At 40.2% G+C, this 18,801-nt stretch overlaps 1 protein-coding gene across 1 annotated transcript in view; it reads right to left on the bottom strand.

Moving 5' to 3' along the window:
• Positions 1-3,120: 3,120 nt before the first annotated feature.
• The window catches only part of LOC310917320 (rap guanine nucleotide exchange factor 5-like), a gene marked incomplete at both ends in the record, with an annotated part of 61,214 nt that continues 45,533 nt past the window's right edge, over positions 3,121-18,801 (bottom strand). Inside the window, one exon of the mRNA XM_083875448.1 lies at positions 3,121-3,209. Within this exon, the coding sequence (XP_083731574.1) occupies positions 3,121-3,209 (89 nt within the window). The remainder of the gene's footprint in view (positions 3,210-18,801) is intronic.

Below are 18,801 nucleotides of genomic sequence, written 5' to 3' on the forward strand. Positions count from 1 at the left end.
TATAGAATAACCTCTGGGTCCTGGCTATTGCAAAAACTAACCCTGTCCTGGCTGGAACCAGAACATATGTCCAGAGAAGGTGGTCCATGACCTACAAGTGGAAGAGATGGTTATGAATCCATGCTGAACAAATATTTATTGGTCTTCAGAGTGTGAAGCAAAACCCAGTGGCTAAAACCACTTATGTTAAGAAGATGAAGAGGGGCTTCAGTTTTGGGGCAAGACTTGGCTTCAGTATGTTCAAGTGGGACAAACATCCAAGAGAAAGGGAAGATTTTGATTGTTGGGTCTCGCTCTCTTTTACCACTTGCCCTCCTCCTGTGTTCACACAGAGCCTGTTGCTGCCTTCCATGTGGATGAGCACCCCAGAGGAGCAACTCTAAAGACAAGCCCATCAACCCTTGCACAAATATGGTCTGTATTCAAACTGGCAATTTCACTGAAGAATCACATTGTCCTGTTTCAAATAACCACGAAGTACAAATACTATGTTTTAACATGTCCCCTCCTCCTGTCACAGTTCTTCAAAGAGTTGCAGAGAACATGAAAAAAATTATTTAATTGGGTTTCCAGAGGATAAAAAATTTCTGAGAGGGCTAAGGTATTATTAAATTAATTGCATATGTTTGGCTCTGGGAGTAAAGGATACACCTAAAATACAAAAGGTTAAGCAAGTTTTTTCATAATTAAGAAAAAAACTATGAATCCTTTACTTTCAGTTCTGGTTTCCTCACTTACGCTGACTTTCCACTACAAATCTTTCTGCTAAATACTTGTAAGGAAACATCCAGGTCAATTAAATAATTAATTGATCACAGCTTCTAAAACCTGGTTAGGAAAATGTTGACAGTCTCCAATTACTGGTCATTTTCACTTCTCAATAGAAATTTAATTTTCAGGCAATACTTTGGAAGCTGTTAGACAAAAGGGTAAAGGCAAGTCACCCTACTTGCAAAGCACAATTTTGATTTTCATTTTGTGCAGGCACACATCCTGCAAAACCCTTACTGGTGCTAGACCTCTAATTCCTGTAGATCAAAACAGATACAATTACTAACATATGTGAAGATGAAAATCAAAAGGTTGCATAATTTAACTGGCTTTACCTGAATGAATGATAAAAGAATGTACTTTATAGTAAAGCTTTACTACCATTTATGGCTCAAAATTACTATAATTAAGTGTGTTTATGTAATATTTGAAATGAAATTTTAAAAAGTTTAATGGAAATGAAAGCAAATTAGTCACAACTGAGGGTGGAAAAAGGAAGATACTGACAACATACTTTCTGTTTCAGCATATCCATTGGAAAATACTCCCTCTGCATGGGTTGTAAATGATGGTCCTAGCAATGACACAGAGGTGAATTAACACATCCCTAGGAAGACAAGATGGGATCTTTTATTTACATCATTTACATTGTTTACAGCATGTTTGCTTTTGAAAATCCTCTTGCCAATTTTTTTCCACACTTCTACCAGTTTTGTCAACTAACTCAAGTGTAAATCAAGCTCTGTGCTCCCACAGAGCAGTATTTAGAGCAGGCACCACACCCTTCAATTCTATTGACAGAAGGTTTGTGGTGGTCTAGTTTTCTTTCACTTTTCCTCTCTCTCTTTTTGTAGACGGTGAAAAAACTTAATTATTACTGACTTCACCTTTGATCAACCTGAAAACTTAAAACCATGTGTCACAGTCTCAAAAGTCAGGATCCCTTCCTTTGCTCAAATCATATGCACAATCCCACTAAGGTAAAAAAATCATTCACTCCTTTAAAATAAACTGGATTTGACCTTCACTGGATGTCATTTTCTGGTGCTAACAAACTGGAGCAACCACTGCTTTGATAATGCTCCTGCTGTCCTCCCAGCAGAGCACATGAACGCTTTTGTTAACCACTCATTTAATAATTGTATAATTTTAAATGTGTTTCATATTCTTTCAAATTTTAGAAGCTGGTTTACAGTCAATTAAAATCTAGGTGAATCAATACCCTAATAATAAATTTTTATGGGCTTTTATAATTATTCCAGGTAATCTTATTAGCTGGCTACTTAGGAGCTTTGCATGTACATTGTCTATGTCATAAATGGGAACAAACATTTTCAAACAACTGTAATAACTACAGCAACTAAGTAGAACTGAAAGTACATGAAATCCTTCCCCTCCCCACTCCCCTGCAAAAAAATCCAGCAAAAAACCAGAAAACCAAATTTTTTGTACAGTGAGGTCAGTGTTTCCCTCTAGGTCCTTTCTGTATCTCTGTAATGCACTCTTGGCTACACAGCTTGTACCCTTTCAGCGAGGCTTGCTCACAGACATCAGCGTAAATCCTGTCTTTCTTGCACACAACTTTTAGGTTTGGCAAGACGTTTGGGAGATAAATCAGAGGCAGGAACTGCAAGCTGCACATAGGAGAAGGAGCAAAGGTGGCAACTGGTGGGGAAACATAACATTTGCAAGAGAAACAGGAGAAAAAACTGGGAAAAATCAATTTTAAATTAAAAGCAATAATCAGTACCAGTACAATGAGCTGTACGGTTACACTTGCACAGCTTGAACACATGAATGGAATGATTGAATGAATTGCAGATTAATCAAAAAAGATTCACAGAATTAAAAAGGGTAAGCAATTGAAATAAAATACTCTAAAAGGCAGTTTAGTTTTTTCTGAGCAATATCCAGAAGTGTGCTTTGGTTGTAAATGAGGGCAGTTATGGAAAAAAAGAAGAAGGTTGTTGCTTGCACTTGAGTGACTAATAAGTATCCCTATTTCATTGCATGTCTACTTACAGTGATTAAAATTCAATCAAAATGTCATATGCCCTTGCCTCCTAAAACCCATCTCATTTTACTTTCACATCTGGTATATGCTATGTGTATTATCTAAAAGGAGCAGAAAGATAGCTGAAGAATGCTGTCCAATTGCAACATCATGGGATTAATTCCCAGAGTAATCATCAATCTTATTCTAAATAGTCACATAAGATGAGATCCAGCAGACTTTCTCCCTCCTACATGCTCCCTGCACAGAACATCGAGGAAAACCCATTTCCCAGAGCTATTGAAAGCAGTTCTTCAACTTGTAGATCTGAAAACATTCCCAAGACTTCATTAATCTTATACATGTACCTGTGCATCAGGGGTATCGTTGAGCTCTTCTAGTCCTCTTATTTCTTGACTGCTGTTTTCTTCATTTTGATGAATTGCTAAAATAAGAAAGAGGAATATATTGAAAGCAGGCAGGTTTAAACCACAAAAAGCAGCAAAGTGACATGGCCCACTTTAGATTAAACAGGATGACCATTCTAGGAATGTTTCAACTTTAGCATTCTAGTTAACTCCTGGAGTGGTTTTGGACAGATCCTACAAGGTACACCTTATTGGGTTTGGAAAAATGCTAAATACAGTATACTTAATTTCTCCCCAGGCAGTAAAATCCAGTACTAAATAGTTATAGTCATGCTACTGTTAGCCTGATAAAACGATGACATTTAAGGAAACTCCACATTGTAACAAGAAATCATAACTTGTAAGCAATTAAAAAAACAAGGTCTTCCTCTTCTTCCATTCTATTGCAGGAGATCAGGTCAGACTAAACAAAATAAGCAGATTTATCCCTCACCTCAGACTTGGAAAATTCTTTGTAAGCAAAGAAATGTCAAGCTTAACAAACATCACCACTTGCCATGAAAGTCATCTCCAGAAATAAATGGTTGCAGGAGATGTTTATTGAAAGTTATTTGCTGCTAGCACAGTAAAAGAAACCAGCAACCTCATCCAATTAATGTGACTTAAATAACTTAAAACTAGCAAGTGTTGCTAGACTTTAAAGTTTTGTATCAACCTTGTCATCCCTTGAAGGGTCAAAACCAGATGTAGCAGCTGATCCAGCTAAAGAAACAAGGAACCTCGTATGAAAGAACACCCCAGACGTCCGTATGGCAAACAGCTTAATCTATAGAAAGTTTTAGTATCTATACCCCAAGCTAACCTCCCAGCCAGCATAGCCCCCTGCTGTATTTTGGTGGGACATTGAGCCCTCAGACATTCTGAAATGTGACACATGGAAGGTTGGGAGAGTCACAACAAAACACATGCAAAGTGACTTTATCAACTTAGAAGATTTTAACTTATCAACTTTTACACATCACCTTAGAAGAAACAGACTCAAATATCTTTGATCTTGAGTACATATTGAGTGATTTGCTGGTTAAACCACAGCATTTGTGACACCAGAAGTGTCCTTGAAGCAGCAGAGCTGTCACATCTGTTTCCTGAAAAACACCTCATGGCTTTGATGGATAGGTGGGAAGCCTGAGTTGGTATTCTTCCTCCTGTCCACCTCCTCTCTCCTTCACCCCAGTGTACCTGAGCTGCTCATCAGGCTGCACCTGAACAGCCACAGCCCCCAACACAGTGTATTCAGACAAGGATCACCAGTCCTGTGTTGCCTAAAAACTATGTCTGCAAGCTGAGGCAGCCCAGAATTTGACTGGTGAGCAAAGGGAGCAGGAAAAGGGCTGGCAGGTAGCAGTACAACCTTCCCCAGACATCCTCACCTATGCTATCCTCAGCCCTCAGCCTGAATCTTCAGACATAACCAGGTAACCACGGCCAAGCTCATACACGTAACGTGAGCCATGAGGTGCAGCTTGGTGTGTCTTCATGGGTGCTGTGGGTCTGCTGCAGACAAAAAGCAGTCTAACATTTAGACAGCATCTAACAACTTAAAAGAAAAGTAACTTTGGACTGTTCTTGACCTCTAAAATAAATTGTATGGATTTATTTTTCCTTACGGCAGGATTGCTGCTGATATTGCTATGCCATTTGCCATACAGGATATAATTTTGTTTCTTCCCCCACAGTTATGCTATCAAAAAAAAAAAAAAAAAACCCAAGGTAATAAAAATGTAATTATAAAAGGGAAAATAATTCATTCTGTCAATACAGGTTATTCCATTACGGGATCTTTTAAAATCCATTATCAAAGGAAAACAGAGTTCTAACATAAGTCTTCACCATGGGGTTTGCAGGCATCACTTTACCAGCAAACCTCTGAAATTCAAGGTGAATACTGAAAACACAGGGTCAGACTATAGCTGCAACAGACAGCATGTATAATGGGCATTACATTCCAGCATATTTAAAGCTAGGCAACACCAAAACACTCTTGGGATATTGTGGCATATCTCTGCCTCAGCCTGGAAAAGGAGTAACACAACAACCCAGTAACGAGAGGGATGGCCTGAGCAGCCATGTATGACCCCTGCTTTTCTAGTGCAGGGCAGAGTTTCTAAAGGCAACTTTATCCAGCCAGGCTGGGGGCTCTGTGCAGTACCTTCCCATGTAACCCATCTCCCAGCCTTGCTCCCCAAGAGCTGCTTCATCCTCTTGCACAGTCCCACACATGCATGACCTTGTTCTACCCACTGCCACTGTGTGAGACACAGAGCATTCAGGACATTGATTTGTTGACCACTATGGAACAACCTGCCTGACAAGGGAATGTTCCAATGCCTGAAGGCATTAACAAATGCTGAAAATCGGTGGTTTGAGCAATTTTTCAAATTGTTAACTCTGCATTAGCAGAACATTTCCCCAATTCTCTGTTCAATTTTCTGATTTCTTCTAAAATCAATTTGCTGTAGGAACTCATGGGCAAAATATCCCCCCAGACTCTGGCTATTAATCATGGCATTTAAAGGAGTGGCACCTTGCTAGTAACAATGCCATGTGTCCAGGTTTAAGTGATTTACATTGATCCAGCCAGCTTTTCCACAGCCCTGAGCAGACGGCGCTCCACAAACAGCTGTGCCAGGGGAAAAGGTTAGTGCCTGCCAAATGGCTTCTTGTCACGGGCCTCGATTACAAGTGTCCCCTTCCCTGCCCAGTGCCAGGGCAAACACCCCAGAGCATCTCCAACCAAAGTGAATAGGCAGACATTCAGGGAGCAACACCTGGCTGGGCGGGCAGGTTAGAGAGTGGATGCTGTCTGGCCAGGGAGACAGTGACAAGCAGCAAACACCCAGAACTGAGGACAGCAAGATCTCTTACCTAGCACAAAGGGAAAGAGAAAGAGGGTGCATGTCCACAACCCCCAATGAATACAGCTATCCTTGAGTGTAGAATGATTTTAACACGAGCAGTTTTAAAGATTATAAGAAAATTGTCTCAGTTTAAGTGTACTCTAAGTGAACAGCTTAAAAAAAAAAAGAAAGAAAAAAAATTATCAGCAATTTCACAACTCAATTCTAAAAAACCCTGAATAAGTTTATCATCTAGACCCAGCTCTCCTTGGCTTCAATGTTGTTTAGACTGTGTAAGGAATGTAGAAAAGAAGCAGTAAATATTTTCTTAAAGGGACAAAAAAAAAAAAAAAAAAAAAAAAAAAAAAAAAAAAAAAAAAAAAACACCAACCAAACAGACCTCACACTGACGTTCTTGCAGCTCTCTTGGGAGAGAAGAAGCATTTCGCCTCTTTTTCATGAAATTTCCATCACAAACTTGATTTTTTTTGTCCTCCCTGCCTCTTACCCAAGCCCATAAGAACCAGCCACAACTGTACCATTTAACTACACCCAGGGAGCTACTCTCAAGGAATCACACCATCTCATACTTTTTTCCCATCACAAGAACACAGTCCCTTGAAGGCTGAAGTGGCCACACAGACAAGCAACAACTCTAATTATATTTTCTTGGTTTCTGTAGAAAAAGGTTACTATGTGTTTTGTCTATAAAACCCACATAAGTTTTTAAAATATTATGGTATATTTAGAAATTTATGTTACTGGGGGTCATCACATACATGTGAGAAATTGACTGCAGTATTTTTAGACACAGTATGCCTCCTTACCCCGTAACAACTCATAGACACTCCTTGAATTGGTCCAGGCACTGCTCTCATGGGTTATTGTGCATGCAATACAAGTTCTGTCACAAAATACAAGAATTTAAGGATAATTTTCTACTTACTGTTAGCTGGCTATTTATTTTTTTGATAAAAAAGCTTGACATTGCAAATTCAACCATACGAAAAGCAAACGGAAGCTTAGGGTGGGGTGGGAGAGTATTTCCCAGGCAAATGCTGATTCTGAAACTGTACATACAAAAAATGCTGTGAACTTTGGAGCTGAGCCAAATGTTTCTTTCTCCACTACCATAAATCGAGCTTTGCTCTCTGATACTAATATCCCAGCATGTCTTACAAAGCAGCTATAACAGGGAAAGGCAAAGGTAGTATAGCTTGAGCTATTTGTATCTATTTAATGTTATGTTTGGGTTCAGGCTTGAGACCTGAGACAGGAAAAATACAAACAAATGTAGAGTAACAAATTCCCTTTTTTACCTGCAGCATTTCTCCTTTAGAGGAAAGGTCACCATGAATGAAAGAAAAAGATGCCAAATGAGCATTAGCTTTCTAATGTGCAGTTCAAATATGTCCATTTGCAAATTAGTCTAGGGAATTCAGGATTTTGATGTTTTATGGTCACTTAAGGATCACAGAGGCCATCATCTGATCTGAGCTGCTTGTGCCTCCACAGAGCAGAGCTGAGATTTTGTCAATAGATTCCTCTATAAACTTATGTTAGCACCGAGAATTCTTGTGGGGGAGAGGTTTGTCCTTTAGTAATTCCACTTTGGATCATTAAACCAGCAGAAAAAAATAATAAAGAAATAAGACACCAAAATAAATCCTTTTGTACCTGCTCCTAGAGCAGAATCAGCCATCACTCGGGGGGGTGAAAGGAAAGGGAACGTAACCACTGCTCACACTGGAACCAACCAACCATGCCCCCCTCTGCTTTTACAGCTGTGCCAAAAAGTTCAGTGCAGATTCAAGGAATTGGAAGGGATTGGTCTTTCCAGCAACAAGGAGCACAACACACATGCTAAAGGGCTCACCTTAGCTAGACAGGCTGGCATGCAGAGAGGGTAACAACAGACACCAGCAGCACTACAGACCTTCCCTTGCCTATGGAAGAACCTGCCAAGGTTACCCATAGAGCAGTGCCTTCATGACACACTCTTCTTTATGCCACAAACTTGAAGGTAAATTAATTACATTTGATGAGTAAGATTTTTAAAAGTCACCTAATATTACTAGCACATTATTTCACTTAAATGCTTAGTCTTGTTCAATACAGCAGGATCATTTGCCCAACTGAAAGTGGGAAGGACAGTTAAAAAAAATCCACTCATAAAGCAACTCCTGGAACCCACAGCCTCGTAATCTTCCCAGAGGCTTTGCTTTATTGTGCTTTCTTCCTTTTCTATAAATGAAATTTCTTCTTTCTACCCCTTCTGGCTGGAAAGATAACCTTTCAACACAAACCAAGGCCCAAGGCACTAGCGTCATTCTGCCGCTGCAGCCAGCCAGACTGGAACAATAACACCAGGAGAGGTGTGAACTTCCTCCGTTTGGCTTAATAGGGTGTTAACTGTGAAAGCTAATTATTTAAATGCTTAAGAGAGGACTGTCCTCACAGTTAACCACTTTGCGGCTGAACAACAGGCAAGGACATCTGCCCATCTGTAAGCAGCTCTCTCTGGGTGGCACCCACATAGCCATTCCAGGAAGCCAGTTCCTGGATTTTTTTAACTGTCCTTCCCACTTTCAGTTGGGCAAATGATTCTGCTATAATGAACAAGACTAAGCATTAAAATGAAATAATGTGCTGGTAATATTAGGTGACTTTTAAAAATCTTACTCATCAAATGTAATTAATTTACCTTCAAGTTTGTGGCATAAAGAAGAGTGTGTCATGAAGACACTGCTCTGTGGGTAACCTTGGCAGATTCATCCATGGGCAAGAGAAGGTCTGTAGTGCTGCTTTCCCATCACTGCTGGCTGTCCCACACTGCCTGTAGTGACTGTTCCTCCTCTGTGCTACCATAAAGTATTTGGGGTTTGAGGACTGACAAAGGACTATTACTAACCTGGCTGGGTTTGATGACCTGGCTGTGACCAGAGCACCCAGGCAGCAGGCAGGGGAACAGGACACCCCTCAAGGTCACGCTGCTGCCAGACTCCTTGTGCCACACAACTCCATCTGCAGCCCTTGAGCTTGCTGTGAAATCCACCTTTGGGGCCAGGACCGCCTGACTTTTGGGGACAAGAGCTCATAAACCACCTTCAACAGACATGCTTCTGCACTGCCCTAGGCTGCCCCAGACACGGCTTTAGTAGCAGCCAAGTGTGGAGTTTTCCAGCTGCACAAACACTGCCAGGCTCACCTGGAACTGCACAGGCTGCATGGGGACATCACTGTTCCCACAGTTGCTCCAGAGGTAGCTCTGCTTGCCACACAAAGCTTGGTCACCCCTAGGGCTACACTGCTTACGTACTCAGAGATGCTCCTTCATTTCAAATGTGGACATTTATTTATTATTTAGTGATGTTCTTTTACCTGCTGACATCCTAGAACATCAAACTAGTCTGCTCTTTGTACAATTTCAGTTTTTTCAGTACTCTGTGATCACAATTCATATATGAATCTCCTTTATCTAGCCAGTAAGTAAAAGGCACCTACATGCTGTCTACAATAGGAGACTCATTCCCACCTCGGAAGAGTTAAAGACAACTTCTGAACACCAGGACTTCTTTTATTTGACAAGCCCACAGACTTTCACTGCCTCTCCCCTGCTGGATGGTTACAGCCTGTTGTGGGAGATTTTTTGTCCCTGTCAAAGCAACAAGACCTCAGGAATCTGCAAGAATATTCCCAGGGGGAAGGCTCCAGAACTGCCAGCAGCCTGCACTATTTGATTTATTGTCAGCTGCTGAGAAGCTCACAGCTTCTAGCACTCTTTTTATATTCCAAATTTTTAAGAGGAATGTTTGTTTCTCTTCTGTATTTTTTATTTTTTTGGATGGTATTTTTGGTTTTGTTTTGTTTTTTTCCCAATGGAAGTTGCTGGCATGAAGTTTTAAAAAACCCCACAAACCTCCATTTTGTTTTTTTTAATTACATAGCTAAACCAATTTTATTCTTTTTGAAAACTTTACTGTTATTTTGAACAATGGAACTTGTGATATCCCTTGTTGTTCTTTGTGGAGGGTATACAGTGAACTCTAGAGAGGTTGGTTACTATGGCAGCTCTGAGCTGTTTGACAGTGTTATAATGTTTGCTGATGCTTATTAATTTATCAGAGTGGAAAAATGAATAGCTCATACTGACACCACTGGGGAAACTAAAAGCCAATCCTCTAGGCTACATAGAGCACTAGTGCTGAGCAATGGAAAAGCAGATGAGCAGCCAGTAAATGCTTTGCAAACCTCGGATTTGGGGACCATTTTACACCAGACCACATCCTCATGCATGTTCCTGCATTTTCCAAGTTCTGTTTCCAAACTAACGGGGAAAACTAACAAGCACTGAGTATCTCTGAAACCCCCAAAAGCTGCTTGTAAGGGAGCAATAATCCCAAGAATAAAACTTTCCAACAGAGAATTGGTTCCTTATTTACCATGAAAGAGTAATCTTTTCTCCGAAATTACTGAAAAGAGAGAGCCTTTTAAGCTCATCCTTAACATGTTTCCTTATATTAACAATACAAAAATTGCCTTTGAGCTTTCTTACTCCTTCCCACTATTTCTGCATATATACATGCAAATTATCATACAGATTTCCCTTCACTGAGTACATTACATATCTCTGAAACAGTTGGCAGACCCCTGGGGGGGTGTTGCCCAGACAGCTGTGCAATCAGCTGAGTAAATCAGCTAATTAAAGAAACAAAGAAAATGCAAAAATTATTAGAGACAGACTCCTGCTTACAGCATTGTTCAGCACCTCTGTATGTAAAAAGCACAGCAAGCACAAGACGGAATAAAGGTACTTGTAAATCAATGAATGAACTATTGCACAAGTGACAACGATGCCATTTTCTCTCAAACCCTAATCTGGGATGCTATGATATTTATGCTTTGTAGTTTAAATCGATTTAACATAAATTACTCCAGCATTTTATTTTACAATTACAAAAGTGTGAAATGTAATGTTGGTCTCATAACTGACTTCTCTACGTAAAAAATGGTCATTAACTTCTGCTCGACCTTAGGTGTAGAACTAATATTGAATTTGCGCAAAGGGTACTCATTATTCTGATTAGTTTCCATGCAGAAAAAGAAGTTCCCAAGGGTCCTAGTGCTACAAGCCATTTCTCAAATCTCAGATAGGAAACAGGACTCCAGAAAATTATGCAAGAGCATTTCCTCTCATTGCAGAGTTTATCAAAAGGAACAGATAACAGCAAGGGTAGGTATCTGCAATCTAAACAGAGCAAAGCCACTGTGGTAAGAAAGGAGGCTGGCAGATGCAGATTTGGTCTTGCTGATCACCATTAAGGCGCCATTCCTTCCCACTGCTTCTAAATGACCACAGGAAGGACAAACTTTAGCTTAAATAAAGCTCAGGTCTGCCTACATTATATAGCCATTATAAATTAAAAATGAATGTATCAAGTAAAGCCACCAATATTTCCCAGCTCAGTTAGAAAATGGTCCTTTCACATTATTGTACAACTGGTTTTGTTAGGAACTTCTGTTTATTTTATTTAAAAGAACCAAAGTTTTTCATCTGGTTGAAGGTCAATATTTCATGCAAGGTATTGGTGTACTAGAACAACAAAATTTGTAAAACACCTCTGGCTAAACAGACAGGCATTTTTTAACAGATAAACAATTACTGCTGATTTATGTGGCCAGAGAAAACTTGGTTTTCTATGCCTGGCCCTTTATGATGCATAGAAAAGATAAAGTCACATTTTATACTCACTTTGTGAATATATGAAGTCATATTTTTTTATCAAGGAGAAAAAAAATGCAAAAAAATTATATGAAAGTGCTGTAGGATTACTACAGGAACAGACAAAAGCAAGGGGTTTTGTGCCAGTTGCAGCTCAAGGGAACCATTTGATGCTTGCATGCAGAAAGTTTTAAATTTTATCCAGTAATTGTAGATATTTGTTCTCATGTGCATATTTAAAATAAATTTTAAAAATCACGTGGTGGTGAATGTACTTGTAACAATGTTGTCTGAAAAGAGATGATATAAGAATAGAGAAGAAAGAGCCCATTACATGATCAGAGAATGGTTGCTGGGAACAAATCAAACAAGAAGGTATGGACCGTTGCTGAGCAGGCTGGTGCAAAGTGAAACACTGCTCTCTATTCCATGGAAACATCCCCCAGGCATGGCCAGGAAAGGAGCAGGAAACAAAGAGGACCCTGAATAAATAAATTCTGTGAACTCATTGTAAATGCCTCTCCCAAAGCCCCAGTAAACAAAACATTTACCTGGGGGTTGATTTTTGCACAACTGCTGTCTTTCTGACCTTACTGTGCTCTCTTTTCGTATGTGCAAAATACCTTTCCTCTACACAGCTATTCTGCATTGCTGATTTCTTCTATGTGAGTACCTTAGATCACACAGAAAGAACGATCCTCAAGGTTCTACAACAACTCCAAAAACAAAATCATAAACTGCCAAAATCCCTCACCACAATTCCCAGCAGAAAGCTCTCTTCCTTTTTCCAAGTCTGAGTCCATTCTGCTTTATATCAGCTGTTGAATACACAACAGCTGGTAAGTGTTACTGTGTAGTACTTTCATTGATGTTGTCCAGGACATTTCCCACCCCCAGCATCACCCAGGGTGGGCACAACTGAGCATCGTTCCCCAGGGCTAGAAGGGGTCTGATCCTGCTCTTTTGAAATGCTGTAATTTTCTGGGTGTGCTTGATCTCAGGAATAATGGAAGAATCTCATGTGATGCAATACATCATTGTAACCCCCCTTCGTCCCTAGGGGTAGGGATTCCCTTCAATAGGGCACAGAATGTTTTAAAAAGATTGCTTAAAGAAGCAAGCATTATTAGAATCATACATTCATAAATTATGCTGAGTTAGAAGGGACCCATCAGGATCATCCCTAAGCAGGACACCCCAAGAATCACACCATGTGCCTGAGAGCATTGCCCCAAAGCTTCTCGAACTCAGAAAGACCTGGTGCTGTGACCACTTCCCTGGGGAGCCTGTTCCAGTCCCCAAGCACCCTCTGAGTGAAGAACCTTTTCCTGATATCCAAACTAAACCTCCCCTCACTCAGCTTCATGCCATTTCCTTGAGTCCTGTCACCAGTCACAAGAGTGAAGAAGAGATCAGTGCTGCCCCTCTGCTTCCCCTCATGAGGAACCACCATGAGGTCTCCCTCAGTCTCCTCTTCTCTAGGCTGAACAAACCAAGATCACCTCCCTTACTCCAAGACCTGAAATCACAGACCTTAAAGAAAGACCCTAAAGTACAGTGTAACTTTTAAAATATTGCTAGCTGTGTTTTCACGTGAAGTTTTTATTTTGAATCACATTTCAGTGGGCAGGGGAAAAGTAAAGATACAGTCACCATGACCTAACAGAGCACAACAGTCCTGTGCCTCCCCTTTAAGTGGCCATTTCTTCAGGGTGAATCCTGTAAGTATCATTTGCAGAAGAAGTCTCATTCCACACAGTTTACTAATTTCAGCCCTTGCTTTAAACAACTGGGTGCTTGGAGGAACTGGAAATTGTAATGAAATGAGATAAGTAAGCAAACCTATTGAAAAGAGGTATGAAGAGAACAGAAAAGCAGTAAGATCCTACTGATTTATCCTTTTCCCACCTTTCAAACTTTCTCAATTTTTTCACAAGGGAAAATGCACACCTCTCTGGCACATGACTTTATTCTGTAAATAGAACCAAGTTTTTTCATGCCTCATTGTGCCCTTTTTCAGTGACATAAGTGGTAAACTGTGCATATTTTTCTCCAAAGATATTGAATACCTTGTTGTTTATGAAACATGTAATTAAATAGTACTTACTATGTTTGAAATTTACACACAATGCTGAACTAGTCTATTCTTAAATGACCTTTGAGCATGTATTTATTATGTCATTTTGCATACATGTACACATTTTATGTGTATGCAAATCTAACTAAAATTTGTAATGATTTTCATTTTCTATATAACACTTCTACAAGGGAATAAAATGAATAACATTGCATAAGACATTCAGATAGCAGCATATGACAAAACTTTTGCTAATTATTGTAGAATAAATTTACTGAGAAGTCTCCCAAGGATCTGGACTACTTGAGGAAATGGGCTGAAAGATAAAGATGCAGTTTCCTGAGTTAACTAAACTGATAAAACAGCTTAATGCTGCCAAAAGTGTCTTAGTGGGCTCCTTCCCACACACCTCCACCGCTCCACCCTGATAAGAAGCTGCCACCCTCACTTTGTGTCAACTGTATCACATGTTGCTGCTATACTGTATGCTGCTCTGGCTGCCCCATCTCAAAAGTAATATAATAGATGTAGCAAAGATAATCAGATTTAATGGAAGAGATTTGGTATGAGGAATGACTAGTGGTACAGCCAGGAAATGAGACAACTCACAGGGGTACAACAGATGTGTACAAAATCCTAAACAGTATAATGACAAATAGGGAATGGATTATTCACCACTCTCTGTCAGCAAAGAGCTGTATCACAACAGAGTGAGGGTCACAGGGAACACGTTTAAAACAAGCAAGAAAAAATATGTTTTAACACACTACACATGTGAATTGTGAGACTTGCTGCTGTAAAAGATGATGAAGGTCAGGAGTATAAGCAGGCTTAAAAAGCAATTTGATTAATTAATGGAGAAAAGGTCCAGCAAGGGTTACCTACCACAGCAGTGTGGGTACAGCAAAATCCCTCTATCACAGCTGGTAGATGCTGAGTATATACACCAGAAGGACTGTACTTGCTGTTTCTCTACTCTAAGCATCCCCTACTCATCACTCACAGTAGGAGCGTAGCTGGATGGACTTTTAACCTGACCCAGCCTGACTGTTCTCATGTGTTTAACCAGGCTGACATTGCCTGGAGTGTGTTTGAGCCCAGTCACGCAATCAGCTCTGACAGCAGTGCCATAGAGGTGGTGCAATGGCTGGGAAAAGGAATAGCTGTTCACAGCTTGCTTTTCATTCATGTCGGCAAAGCTCAAGCCCCAGTGACTGCTTCATATTGAATCGTCTGCACTAAAATAAAAATACGAAGCAAATCACATAGGCAGTTAGGTTCTGACAGAAGCAATACAAAAGAAAAGGGGAAGGGTGGCTATGCATACATATATGTAAGAATAGGATGGAGGCAATCCAGAAGATCTCAAATATGGTGTTAATACATTGCAAAAGTGACGTTAATATAAATTATTACACATTATTATAAATAAAATGCAAATGACATATTAAAAAATCATTAGAACTTGCCAATTCAAGAATGGCATGACTAAAATGTATCTAATTATATGGTGGAAGGCTGAACATCATTCCTTAGGGGTAGAAAAACCACACACAAGTTCTACGGCATTTGTGGCTGCCCTGCCCTTCACAGTGGGAGGGTGAAGCACCCACAGACCTGCTGCTGCTCCTGCAGTGCCTGGGGAGAAGCTGAGTCACCATCTTCCTACCTCATCCATACTCTCAGCTCTTATTTTAACTAGCCCCTGTATTCATAAATACAAAGACAAGAGCCATGCTCTTATCATTTTGCACAAATAAGTCATAGAAATTCCTTTTTCTATAAGGGGATTTGCTGGGTGATGCCATGGGGTGCAGCTGGGTTTGTGCACAGAAATGCAAGGCATCTTGTTTGTGGATGGGATTAACACCAGTACAAAGCATCTACCTGACAGGTTTTGATCAGTTCACATGTACCTTTGTAGCTCTGCCACCAGCTAAAGCCTCCAGCCTTAGGCTATTTGCTGCTTTTCATCCTTGTTTTAGCTACCATCTCTAACACATAAGAAACATGTCATGAGCCATGACAAGCAATTGAGATAAATGCCAACCCTTGTAAACCTTCAGACGGGAGGCTGCATTTATGTTACGTTTCAGCACATTAGCAGAAGCTAGCAGAAGCCAGCAAGGTATAAATAAACCAAACAATTTAATGCCAAGTGCCTACAATTAAAGAAAAAGTTCCCTTCTGCTCCAGTTACTTGCTTACCCAAGACCTTTTACCAAACCACAGAAGACAGCATTTAATCTATTTATTTCTAAGGTTAGGCAAGAATAATTTCAATGCATTTTTATAAGCCACAGAGAAGTGCTGAGCTCCCTCTGCATGAAGGCTCTCAAGCACATCTCTGTCAGCACATGCCTTGTTATCGGAGTGGTATACTTGCAGTACACATCTGGAATATGAAAACAGAGCTTTTTTTTCCCACAGCACAGAAGTTTTTTCATTTTTCAAATTCCTCATTTTTCTTTCAGCATCTGCCAGTTTTATGAATTTCTCCTATTCTTCTACACCACAGTAAAAACAGAAGAACCGCTCTTGGGGAAAGGCATTATACCCCACACCCTACTGGCTTTTTATTTTCTGGTAGCAGACCTTCTCCATCAAGTCAGATCCTGTACTAGCAAGAATTTGATACTGTGCCCTACCCCACAGCAGGTTCAGGTCTCTACCTCTGTTTCTGTCAGCAGATACAGTGTGGAAATCTCTGCCACAGCCAGAACTCTAATAGTTGCAATTACTACCTGCCATGTACATGTACTAGGTAGCAAAGCCAGGCTTTATTTAAATAAAAACAAAATGTTGCATTCGGGTTACCTAAAACAATACTTGCCCTCCCCTTCAAACACAGTAAACCTTCCTACTTGGAACCTCTTTACCTCTTGCACAGAGAGCTGTGGTGTTTAGGTGCTTGGATAGTGCTTTCCATGCAACTTAACGGGGTGATTACTACAGTAGCTCTAGACAAATAACGCAAGAACTTAAATCAGCCAGTTTTTCTAATACATTTAAACCATTGTGAAGGGTCTCTCTAAGGGCAGAGATACATCCAGAAATTAAACTAGTTCAGGAACACATTGTATAATCCTTGCATTAGGCAAAAACTTTTGTTGTTGTTGTTGTTTTGTTTTGTTGGTTTTTTTGTGGGTTTTTTTTTGTATGGAGGAAGGAGGGCTGCTAATCTCTAGGAAAGCTTTTGGTTAATGAACCAATTACCCTCTGCAGGCAGGTTCCAGACAGCAGGTTAGGACCATGCCCATTACCTACCCTTCCCAATCATGAATCCCAGGGTGGATGAGCCAGGCTTCCACGCCATTCACACCGGCCTGGAAGCTACCCAGGGCAGCTGGTCCAAAAGCCATGTTCCACTCTTTTCAAGCCAAAATAAACTCTTTGTCTGATTTTTGGTGGCTTATTTCCTGGAATTATGTGGAGTCTTGGAGAGGACTAGGGGAACAATATCTTAGAAAGATACCGCGGCTCCAGAAGTACTTTCTCTGAAATGTGCTTCACTTCCCGAGGCACAGCACATCGTAGCTTGATTGCTCACAGTAACTGCTACACTGTGAATTTAACCACCAGCAATAAAATAAAGGAGCATAATCAACCACCCTAATTTACTCTGCACCTACTTTACTAAAGATATTAACTTAAATTAGACCTTACAGTTATGCCTGATCATACACCCATTTTTTACAGGCATCCAAGATGGGGCATAAAGAAATGCAAACCTCAACAACAAGCATGCACTAGTTAAGCTGACTAAAGAGTTATCTTTTGTTCAGATCTGAACAGATATTTTAAGTGTTTAAATTAATGTATTAGGAAAGGCTGGACAGCACTGCAAAGCTCTATAAGGAACTTGGTTTCTTAAGGCTGTGATTTTTAACTGAAATATTTCTACCTGTTCATTGAGGATTGCAATTACACCAGTAAAAAGGAGACTCCAAGAGATATTCTTCGTTTGGATTTTCATCTCTTCCACCTCATTTCTAATCCAACGCCCATCCCATTTTCTACTCGAACAGCCATCCAGCAAAAGGAAATAAGAGGCTAATTACAACTCTTTTTTAATTATAGCTAGTAACAGTAGTATTTGCTGACCAAACTGCTTAGAAGCAGAGACATTTCTTAAACCTCCATAAGCAAGAAGTGCAAGTACATGCCACCACATTCATCCCATTTAACAGCAAAACAAAAGATTACCTTGAGCACCTCTTTAAAAAAGCCTGTTTTTCCTCTGCACTGAGCCAGAGCAGAAGCATTTCCATGTTCAGCCATTACAAGTCAGGTGGGACTGGGGTGACACCAGGTAAGGGCAAGCAGCTGAGAGGTGTTGACATCATAAACTACTACAGCACTTACAGAAGCAAAGCTACCACACAGAAGCAATTCAGGTCTGAATCCACACTCACATTTGTGTTCGTTTTCTACAGATTTACATTTACAGATGAGGATGGCTATAACTTAGGGGTACTTCTATTTCCAGAAAAAACAGCATCAAACTATGCCTATAGTATTTCTTTTTCATACTTACATATTCACAAGAAAATATTTGCAGGTACAGCAGCCACACCTTCTTGGTACCTCCAGTTTACGATACCACGCTGCGTGTTGTGCATGTGTGTTGTAAATTTTGTGCTGTACTTGTAAGCCACAGACAGACTGATAGATATTATGATGCAGCACAATGAACAAGTCAGAAAATAGCTCAAGAAGTACAAGAACTGTGACTTTGATTTCTAGAAAAATCACTGAAAGTCACAAGAGATTCTCAGTGAAAATGCACTCAAAGACCTCTATGGCTTTGGGAACATACTAATAATTTAAGGCCACTCCACCTCTGTTTTACTTTATTAATACATTCAGCTTGCTGCAGAAGACACTGCACAAAGAGTTAACCCTGTAAAGAGTCAGGTCCAGCCAAGTAGGTTCTGTTGGTTCCTGTGCAGTGCCTAGAAAACACAGCTTCT

Source organism: Zosterops lateralis (genome assembly GCF_965231275.1).
Source record: "Zosterops lateralis genome assembly, chromosome: 1".
NCBI classification, from domain to species: domain Eukaryota; kingdom Metazoa; phylum Chordata; class Aves; order Passeriformes; family Zosteropidae; genus Zosterops; species Zosterops lateralis.